At 47.0% G+C, this 11,060-nt stretch overlaps 1 protein-coding gene across 4 annotated transcripts in view; it reads left to right on the top strand.

Annotated features, from left to right (window-relative positions):
• The first annotated feature begins 998 nt into the window (after nt 1-998).
• The window catches only part of NRG2 (neuregulin 2), a 172,016-nt gene continuing 161,954 nt past the window's right edge, over nt 999-11,060 (top strand). For 2 of the 4 annotated variants that reach the window (XM_036013953.1, XM_036013951.1), the window contains exon 1: nt 1,162-2,097. In XM_036013953.1, the coding sequence (XP_035869846.1) occupies nt 1,392-2,097 (706 nt within the window). In that variant the 5' untranslated portion in view covers nt 1,162-1,391. Of the gene's footprint in view, nt 1,115-1,161; nt 2,098-11,060 lie in introns of those variants that run through there. The other 2 variants (XM_028527486.2, XM_036013952.1) reach the window with 2 other exon arrangements.

The raw sequence follows: 11,060 nt of genomic DNA, 5'->3' as shown, positions 1-11,060 counted from the left end.
TTGGTGGTTGATTAGATGAGGGAGGAGAGGATGAGGCTAAAGAATTTATCTGAATAGATTGGATTGCCTAGTATGAAACAGTGCCATAATAATTACAGGGAATCTGGACTGGGGTGGGAAAGACAGTGCCACTGGCTTTGGGGATGTTAAGTCTGAGGGGTCTCTTAGCCAGGAGGAAAGGTCTAGCTCCCCCCTTCCTTCCCAGAATAGCAATCCCGGTCTATGTCACCCATCCATGGGCCAGTCTCCTGGGGTGGGGTGGGTGGCAGTCAGGGATAGAATTCTCCAAAATCTCACTGGAATTTCTGAGTTCCACATTCTTCAAACAGATAAGCTGGGTATTGAAAACTTCCTGGATCCTTATTGATAGTAATAGAATAGGTCGTGGACTTGATTTTTAAAATCTGATACTGGCTTCTGTGTAAGCAAACTCTCCTGCCTCTTGCAAGTACCAGACTTTTAAAAAGAAACCATTTCCTGTGGAGTAGCCTCTGGCTCTCAGGTTGGCTCCAGGAAGCCCCCACCTCCTTAGGGAGCGGCTTTTTAAAAGATGAGGTTGCAGCCTGGTCACCTCTGGCGGCTGGAGAAAGCCCAGATCTTGGGGGGCTGGACCCTCTCCCAACCACCACCCCTGGTTAAGTGGCCTCAATGCCGAGACAAGACCTCATGTAGCCCCAACTCTTTACCAAAAGACGGGGCTGGGATTCTCCTCCGCTCAACTCGAATCTCCAGCGCTCACCTGGCGGTGGCAGGGCCGAGCACGTGAGCTCGATTAGGGGCCAGCTTTTGGGGTCCTCCCAGGGAAGGAGACAACCCTGGAAACGGGAGACTGGACCGCCAGCGCGTCAGCGGCAACCTCCCTGGCAGCTACAGCGGGTGGCCAAAGGCAGGGACACGCCCTGTGTCCCACTCCCTTGTTCATAGGACGGAGACAGAATCCGTTATCTCTACTCCGCCCCCTCCTCATGAACTACTCCACTCTCGCGCAGATAAATCCCAAGAGCAAAGGGTTGCACGATCCTTTCCGCGCCCCTGCGGGCCCAGAACCTGGGCTCTAAAGCAGTGCAGTCCCAAGCTTCCCCTGCAGAAGCCGCGCTCCTCACTCGGTCCGGAGGTAGAGGGGGCGCGAGAGAGCAAGTGGGCGGGCGTCCCATCCTCCGCATCCTCCTCCAGGTCCTGGCTCGCTGGGTGGGAGCGCTGCGCGGCTCCGCGCTGCGCATCGCGGCCCGCTTGCCGCCTGCCCCCTGCCCTAGCTGGGCCACGTCCCCGGGCTGCGGGTGGAGGGCTACGAGGCGCTAACGTTACGCTGTTTCCGGTTTTCCAGCAGGCTCTGTTTCCCCTCCCAAGGCGGCGGCGGCGGAGCGGCGGAGCCCCCCAAATGGCCTGGCCAGATGCGGCAGGTTTGCTGCTCAGCGCTGCCGCCGCCGCCACTGGAGAAGGCTCCGTGCAGCAACTACAGCGACAGCAGCAGCAGCAACAGCAGCAAGAGGAGCAGCAGCAGCAGCAGCAGCAGCAGCGAGAGCAGCAGCAGCAGGAGCAGCAGCAGCAGCAGGAGCAGCAGCATCTCCCGTCCCGCTGCGCCCCCAGAGCCGCGGCCGCCGCAACAGCCGCAGCCCCGCAACCCCGCAACCCGGAGAGCCGCCGCCCGCTCGCGAGCCGCAGCCGCCGGCGGCATGAGGCGCGACCCGGCCCCCGGCTTCTCCATGCTGCTCTTCGGTGTGTCGCTTGCCTGCTACTCGCCTAGCCTCAAGTCCGTGCAGGACCAGGCATACAAGGCACCCGTGGTGGTGGAGGGCAAGGTACAGGGGCTGGCCCCGGCTGGCGGATCCAGCTCCAACAGCACCCGTGAGCCGCCCGCCTCCGGTCGAGTGGCGCTGGTGAAGGTGCTGGACAAGTGGCCGCTCCGGAGCGGGGGGCTGCAGCGAGAGCAGGTGATCAGCGTGGGCTCCTGTGCGCCGCTCGAAAGGAACCAGCGCTACATCTTTTTCCTGGAGCCCACGGAGCAGCCCTTAGTCTTTAAGACGGCCTTTGCCCCCCTCGACACCAACGGCAAAAACCTCAAGAAAGAGGTGGGCAAGATCCTGTGCACTGACTGCGGTGAGTCGCCCCCTCTCTCTGCTGGAGAAAGGGGGGAGGGGCGAGCTGGTGGAGAATGGGGGTGGGGCGTAGAGGTGCTGCAGGTGCCCAGGCCTGGCAGCGCTGGGCCACTGGGGGTGGGGCCGCCCCTGGCCAGGGCGCCTGGCAAGGTGGGTGAGGGGTTTGAGGTTGGGGAGAAGGAGGATCACGCTCAAAGTGTGCCAGGGGTGGGGAAGGGCCGAGGGAGGCGCTGGCCTGTGCCAGCAGGGATCTGCGGCTGATGTATGGCATGTGGGGCTGGAAAGCTGCCATCATAGCCCAGCAGAGTCAGGAAAAACGGAGAGGTCGGGGTGGTGCTGGCCCGCGGTTCAGGGAATCAGGAGTGACCCTCGGAGGCCTTGCCCGCTCTGCTCCCACGGGCCTGCCTTGCCCAGGCTGGCAGGGTCTGCAGGAACAGCTGGGCAGACTCCCAGGCTCTGAAGGCCTCCGCTTACAAGTTCTCCTAGGGAATGGTGGCCCCCGCCCCCTCCTTCCTCTCCTGGGCTCCCGGCTCTGCTCATCCCCACCGCTGGCGCAGGCAGAGTTGGACTTTTTCTGTTACTGTTTTCTGACCTCCATGTGGCTCAGGTTTTTTGGGTTGTTTTTCTTTTCTCCGTGATTTTCTCAGCCGTGATTGCCTGCTCAGCGGGTAAGCACAGCCTTCTCTTAACCTCCAGGACTAGCGAACAGACACTTCTTTGGGCTGTTCCTGGGAGATTTTACCAGGTCTGTTAATGGTGATGATGATGAAATAGAGTAACTTCTGACAAACGCTGTAAGTTCAGCTCTGACATCCCACAGACAGGGTGTGTTGACTGCATCTCTCATCCTCGCGATGCTGGGTGCTGCACAGGGATGCAGGCGACGAGAAACAGAACACTGGATCTGTAGATCTGTGCAGCTGGGATGGAGGTCTCCCATGTCACAAGTCAAAGAAATGTCAGTGGAATAGCTTTTTCTTCTTGTCCCTGAATCCAGTACTTACTACTTCTCTTTTTTTTAAATATATTATTTATTTATTTTTACAGTACTCACTTCTTAGGAAGGTATTTTAAACCAAATTGTCCCCATGCTGGAGTATTTGGAGTTAGCTTGTCTTAATGCTTATTCATGTTGGGGTTTCATTTTGTCCCAACTAAGGCTGAATTTGGTGCCTGTGGTGTGACTTTGGGCTGTGTAATCCCTGAATTGTGATAGATGCCCTGGACTGTCATAGAAGTTGGTATGTTTTCCCAGTTTGCTGATTCTGGGTAGTGTAATGAAGCTTTGAGTTAAGTAGCAAAGAATGTGGGAACAGCTCAAGGAAGTTCTGCTGCCTTCATCTTCCTAGTTCAATGCCTTTGGCTTTTGGAAGCTTGTCTCCTCGCCCCCTTCCACTCCCACCACTCCCACCCTGTCCTTCAAAAGGCAAATTTTAGTTTAGTGATGGGAGTACAGCTAGGTATTAAATTCAACTGTATCACTTTAATGAGAAGAATCTTGCAGTGTCTTAATGAGAAGGGAAAAACATTTGGTGATAACAGCAGCTCTCTCCCTGACACTGTTCTGTGGAATACTGTTGACTGCTCTATAATGTTGGTTTTATGTTCTGAAATGTTTTATGTTGACAAGTTGAGACCAGTAAAGAATTTCTGATTTTTTTTATTCTGCTAAGCATTTTATCTGAGCCACTCTAGGGAGCTATGGAACGGTATTATGCAGTGGGAAATAGTGAAAACATTCACTGAACCTTGTCCAAGGACAGCTTCTGTTTTAGATTTTGGTGAGTTGCTTCTGAATATGCAGAGAGCACGTCGCCAGTGCTGTCTGCTGAGACCGACGGTCATTGTCAGACAGCCCCATGGAGTAACTGTCTTCTCTGCTTCCAGCCCCCCTCCCCCATCAACTACACCTTATTTGTTTTAGTGAGCATTTAAGAGTTGACTAGTTGAGTGTGGAGATTATGACAGATCTGAGGGTCCCATGTATAGTCTGCTTTTAGGTTGTGGTCATCTCGTAGGATTAAAATAGCACGTGTAGTATATCTCTCAAAAAGATAAATTTAGGACTGTTATCACTACTCAAGAAAAGGCCCTCACACACCACACATTATCAAGAGGGAATGGTATGGCAGTAAACATCTTAGAATGCAAACACATTTGCTTTGAATTGGTGGTAAGTAGGTACGTGTCAGTTTGGGGGGATTACATAAGGGGAGCAGGAATTAGAGGATGTGTTTGTGAGAAGTAACTTGTGGAACTGGCGATAATATAACAGAAGAACATAAACTGCATTTTCTTATTTTCTACCATGTGGTTAAAGAAAACATGGACTGGTAATGGTATATTAAATAAGGAAACAAAATCATCCTAACTAACCACAACACCTTCCTTGTACTCAGCAGGAAATAACCAACAAACTCATTTTCTGTTTTCTATCTCTAAAGAAAACCCTCTGGGCCACAGGGGCATCAGGAACATTTTCTCCTTGGAGCGGGTTTGCCCATTGCAAAATAGGGAAACTGGCACTTAGAAACTGTCATCATGGCCGTCATGTTGAGCAACTATGATTGAATTGTTACTTTGTTCAGCTGGTTTCAGCTCTGAGTGCTCTGGGTCCTGAAAGGCGTGGTTCCTAGGGAGATGATCTAAAAAGCTGTGTTTTGGTGCACCAGGACTTTGGGCTAATGTACTGTATAGAAGGGTATATTATGCTTAAAAGTTGGCATGCCTCAGTAGCATTAATTCAGGGGTCAGACCGGACCCCTTTTAAAAGGTCCTCATAAGTGGCTAATTTCACTGCAACTGTGAAGTGTTGACTTGAAGCCTGTGAAGTCCTCCTCGAATAGCATTGCCTGCCAGAGGGGCATTTTTATGATCTAATGTGCATCATTCATCCATAATGACTACCTCTGGTGATAAAGTAAAGAGTTGAGTAAAATCTTTGCACTTCGAAGAGGATTAAATACATGGGGGGGGGGGGGTTCTCTGTATCTTTTGTGGAAAAGGAGAGGAAAATTAGTTTGAAAAAAACGCTCAAGAATTTGCAACTCTGCACAGTGCTATTAAAAGCATTCTGTTCTGCAAATAGTCTGCATTTTTAACAATGGTTGCATATATTTTTGGTATAACCACACTATAACTTGTTGCTTTCCTATATATATGATTTTAAGCTGTTCTCTTATTGAATAGACATAGTAGATAGCATCAAAAAAAAGATCATTCTGTTTTGGGGACTTTCTGATTTGAAGTTTTCTTCCAAGGCAAAGTGTACTTTGTTGTTGAAGACGAAAAAGGTGTATTCCTGGGGGATTTCACATTCTTTAGGGTCGTTTTTAATTCATTTGGCACCTAGATTCACGTATTAGAGGAAGGTGGTTCACACAATTCAGTAAAGCAAAAGCGACTGCATATTTTTAAAATGCTGTTTATTTAAAGAATCTGTTCTCCCTCAGCCAGCTGGAAACCCAGCTGTGATGCAGCTTGAAGATGGGAAAGTGAAACTAGATTAGAAACTGACCAGTCCTGGTCGTGAGGAGGACAAGGCTTGGTTATAGCTTTAGAAACAGAATTACCATTATAATGTCTTTATTTCTTTCAGTGGCTGCTCTCCTCAGCAGACTGGGATTCTTGGAGGCAGGAGCCATATTTTATCTTTGATTTCTTGTTTCTCCTTGCTCTCCTGCCCTCAGCATCTGAGGCTGCCCCTGGCTTACAGTGAGACTCTCATAAGTGTCTTTTGAACGGAAGAAGTCTAGTGAAGTTAAAAAAGCAAGCCTCCAGATTAATACTAAAGTAATCTTAACTTGCAGATCTGTGACACTAAGTCCTGGCTGAAAAGCTGAGTTTGATGATAGCCTTTACCTGTGCTGCGGGAAGCTTTCTTCCATAGGAGTCATTATCAACTGGAGCACTTAACCACAAAGCGCTTAACCACTGTGCTGATTAGCGTTAATGGGATTTAGGCAGTGGAGAATAAAAGTCTTGCTGGAGAAGAAAGACCCTCTTTTTTGGAGGGCAGATTACCACTTCTCAACCTACATTTAAACAATAAAAGGACTATCAGTTTGAATTAATAAATGGTAAACTAGAGAGAGTGGTTATTAACTAACTAGGTGATTAACTTCCTCTTACTGTCTTTTATTATTGAGGACATTTTAAACTTACTTCCTAACAGCAAATAATCAAGTTTGTTTTTTCTTTATAAAATTGTATTATACTTTTGAATACGTAACACATTTATATGGCTCAAAGTTCAGAAAGTTTGTCAGACTATATGGTGGAAAGTCTCCTTCTCACTCTGTCCTTGGCTACTCAGCTCTACGGCAATTGTAAAAGAACATATTCTTAAAATAGGTATTTCTCTAAAAAGCAGACTGTTTTCAAAGTAGTCGTGTATATTTTTAACAGATGGAGAATGTTAATTTTGCTATTAAGCTAATTTTTATGGTAAATTCTTCCCATGTAATAGATATTTTTAAAAACCAACCCAAGATCTTAATCAGTATTTTACATCTTAAATATAACTCTAGGGCCAGAAGTGAAAATACCAACTTCTCTGATACTTTGCCATTAAGAAGTTTTCCCCGATGATGAGTTTGGTGAGTGAGTTTTAGCTGCGATGCTCGAAGGAGAGGGCCAAAGGGTTGTCACTGAGCTTTGCGGCTGCTGCTGTGCCTGCACAGCAGTTCCTGCTGTTTCACGTGCCTGCGAGTCGCACGATAGCATCCATGTGGGCGATCATACGACTCCATGCATGGAAAGAGAAAACTCCACAGTGCATGAATGCTTTGATTTCCATTTAGAAGCCAAAGACCCCAGTTGCTGATGGAGAGTTTGATTTTGACCATATTCCTGCACAGTTGGTTTGATTCCAGGGGGAATTAGCCCCTCACATACTGGTTTGCAGTACTGCGTTTAAGGTAACTGATTTGAACATAGTGCTAAAATGTCAAAGGATCAGGGAACTGCCATTTGGAGAAATGGGGAAAATGCAGATATGCAAATCTGAACAGTGAGCAGTGTTAGCCTTCTGAATCCTGTTGGCTTAATGGTACATGGCAACTTCCAACATTAATTTGGAAAAGGAACAATGACGTCAACACTAATGTGGTCCCCACCTGTGCAGTCTTCAACAACTTGTTCCTGGGTCTTTCTTTTCAAGGTCCGAAGTGTTGTTAGTATAATTTTCACTGACGGTAAAAGAAATTTCCCCCCAAATTTGAGTTTGGTTGGATGTCTGTGAAGTGGGGATTTTTGTCCTACTTGTTTCTAGCGAATTAACCCTCCTGTCTCACTTTACTGATTGGAATGTGTACCTAGCAATACATCCAGTTTATGAATTTCAAGAGATGATATAAGGAACTCTTTGGAAAACTGGGGAAAGCCGATGAATTAACTGCTGGGAGTACAAAATTATGACAAGTTTGAAAAGAATGACCGTCTTACGTAAAATGAGTCCTTTAATAACAACAGCGCACAGAGGAGTGGTGGTGAGCGAGAGCTCCTCGGAAGGCTGTGGAACTGAAGCAAACCCGGAGGGTGATTAAAAGGCATTAGAATGACATGAAAGAGAACGTGCTGTACCCAGGCAAAGGCTGGGGAGCTTTTGCCAATCTGGGGTCAAAAAGACAGATTCACACTGACTGGGAGCATTTGCTGCTAATCAGCTGTGATGTTTTTGGTAATTATGAAATGAGGTTAACTTAAGGCACCTTCTTTCTCTGGCTAGTTGCTGCCGGCAGAGTGTGGTATACGAGCTTCGTGCAACAGTAACATTCCCTTCCCACTTTGCACATGCAGTGAAATCCAAATAGCCTCTCCAGGGACCTTCTCTGGACAGAGAGCCTGTTAGCTCTTCGCTGTACCTCTGCTCAGGACCTGATTGTGCTGCTTGCCTCCTGGGGTTGGGGCTGGAGGTAGTTAACATTTCTTTTACCCTTGCAGAGGTCTCCAGAGTGGCCAAGGCACAGGTATCCTAGAGGGTTTCTGTATTCTGCTAGCAACATCAACCTCCAAGATGTGATGTTCAGGTTACTTTTTATTTTCTCTTCAGAAACAGAATCCTGAATGGTTCTCTTTTTCCTTCACAGATTTCCTGCCCTGTGCGGAGCACACTGGCCTCCCCTCCTCTCTCCCTCCCTGATCTGTTTATACAGACTGAGGATTTGTCTTTGTCCTTTAGGCTGGGATGTTTTACTTGGTCTTGATCCTGATCTTGGTCCAACTAACAGAAGCCAAGCTGAGCTAACATTCCTCAGAACTGAATGAATGAGAGGAAGGTCACCACATGGCCAGATACCTGGTCCAGCCCATGGGCAAATCAGGACATCAATTCAATTGTGACAGTGATATAATTTGGTATCCCAAAGGTTGCATTACTAAAAGAGCTTTCTTTCAGTTCTATCTTTCGAATGTTTGCTTTGACAAATGTTTGAATACTGCTCTGTGTCAAGAACTAGGAACCTCGGGAAAGTTGCATCAGGCACAGTCCTTGTCTTCAGGGAGCTTCCAGTCTAGAAGTTCAACTGTACAACAGTCATTCAATCCAGAATATGGTGGATGCCATAAAATATACCAACATAGTGCTTTTGGGAGAAAGGGAAGAGCCATAAAAGGAAGATTAGACCTGGGTAGAGGATTAAAGAAAGTTTCTTGGAGAAGTAGTTTGAGACAGGATTCTAATATAGAGAAGCTGGGGTGGCTTCTGGATAGAGAGAGACGAAATTGACTGATTAGATTGATTCCATGCAGAGTAGCAGAGGGATGTGTTTGTAATCCAGAAAATAACCAGGATGAAAGAGAGAAACGGACAACTATTCCTCGTTTTTTTTCTTATTCTTGGAGTTTTAGTATTTTGGCCTGTATCACTTACATGACACTTATCATTTAATGTCATGCATTTTAATAATTATTTTTTGATGGGTCAGTATCTTATCTTCTTTGTCTGATTGTAAGATATTGGGGGCAGTAACTTATAACATGGCCAAATAAATATTTGATTAATGGCTATTGCCAAGAAAGAAGGGAATGAGTGATCCCTTGTGCTTTCTCTGCTGACCACTGACATCCTAGACAAATTTCAGGGTTCCTCGAATGACAGCCCGGGCTCAGTGACAGACCAACCATGGAAAGCATCTTCACACATTTTGATAAAGGGCAGAAACGTTGCTTCTCAGTTATGTTTCAGTTCAGTTTTCTGTTTCATGATAGTCCACAGCTCTATTTCCTTGCAAGTAATTCTCTCAAATTTTAGAACTGCCTCTAGGTGGTTTTCCTCATGCATGTCAATATTTTGGCTTATGTTTTCCTTCTGTCTTGATTAGTTTTCCAATTTCACTTGCTATGTGAGCTTTTTGGATATTCCCCATTCTGGTCTATCACTGGAATGTCTGGTATTCTGGCCTATTTGTGCTTCAAGCTGAATAGCTTAGGAGGTAAGAGGTATGACCAGGTGTCTTCTGTAGTGAGCTGAGGTCACAAATTAGGAATGGTTTGCCTAGTAGGCAGCTTAGGGATGTCTGGAGGCCAGTTTTGGTTCATAGATTTTTTTTCCTAAAAGAGTAGGGAGCGGGACCCCAATGATTTGTCACGTCTCTCTTCAGGCATATTAATTCTTTCACTGTTTCCTTGAAATGAGACATTTTCTCCTATGTGTGCCGGGCAGAAGTATCCAGTGGGGGTGGGGTTCTCCAGGGGGAGTTGTCTTCCAGCTCAAAGCTCCTAAGGACCGCTAGTCATCACCTTGCTACGGCATTCAGCTTGTTCAAATCAGGGTCCACAGCGTTGACCACTGGTGCCTGTGGCCATTAGTATAATCTCAGTGCAGTACCCCAGCCTGTTGCTTAGGCCAATAATGAATCTCATAAACACTGCCCCATTGATGACTCTATTCTGGAGCAACCGTGTAATCCTCTCCAGAGAGGAGAGTTTGTTTACTAGTCAGGGTGAAACAAGTAGATTCAGTTGGTGATCTGTCATGTCTGACTTTCTGTCTCTGAATGAGAAAAACCAGCATTGTCATTGGTTGATTGGATTTGGGGAGGGGGAGGGGATCAACAAAAAGAATAGTTTTTTAAAAAGGAAGAGAGGAGTCTCAGATCACAACATGATCCAGTTGTCACAATGAAACCAGACTCATAAGTGCCGAGTTTCTTTCAAAGGACCCTGGGGTTTCCCAAGGCAGCCGGACAGACTGCTTACCCCTAGTTGGTTTCCTTCTCATAGTCTGTTCAGATGGGCGGTTTTATTCCTGAGACCCTCTTACTTGGGGCTCCACCTCTCCTACTTTATCCTTCCATGCTCCCCAACTTCCTCCTTAGGGCTGCCGTCATACTTGCTTTTGTCATAAATGTAACACCCGTTCCTAAGCTCCCATTCCCAAGAACCAGAAGAGTTTGTACAAATTTCTAGTACAAACTTTCCCACCCTTCCTTGGACTTTAGGTCTGACAGACTTTGTGGGAAGGTAGGAAAAAGTCCTGGGGTAGGGTAGAAACACATTTGACAAATCTGGCTAAATTTCTCTCAGGTCTGATTGTTTAGGAAAAAACTTGGTATGTTTCCAAGAAGGCCTCTCCCATACTCCCAGGTCTCATTTTCAAAATGGAATACTTTCTCCAAAAAGACTAGTAACATTCACTGGCCTCTTAGTGACATGTGTAATAAGTTGTCTTGGCCAAGTGCTGACGAGAATCCCTTTCAGATGGTACCTCTGAGGCCCAGCCCAGATGATTCGGGCCAATGCTGAGGAGGCCCTAGGATGCGGAGCTGGGTAGTCTCCCACTCCGGGCAGAGCGAGATATCACCACCTCTGAGAGAAACTCCTTGCTGCTGGGCCGAATCTAATTGGTAGGTCTGAGGGAGGCACATGGGGAGCCCCAGATTGGGAGGGAGTTTGCTGTCTTTGTTTCTCATTATGTAAATTATGTGAGTAGGTTTCCACTGTGCGTGGTTTGCACTCAGCTCA

This window comes from Phyllostomus discolor, chromosome 13, assembly GCF_004126475.2.
Source record: "Phyllostomus discolor isolate MPI-MPIP mPhyDis1 chromosome 13, mPhyDis1.pri.v3, whole genome shotgun sequence".
Classification (NCBI taxonomy): domain Eukaryota; kingdom Metazoa; phylum Chordata; class Mammalia; order Chiroptera; family Phyllostomidae; genus Phyllostomus; species Phyllostomus discolor.
Note: the sequence above shows the minus strand (reverse complement) of the source record. Positions and strands in the feature narration are given on the sequence as shown.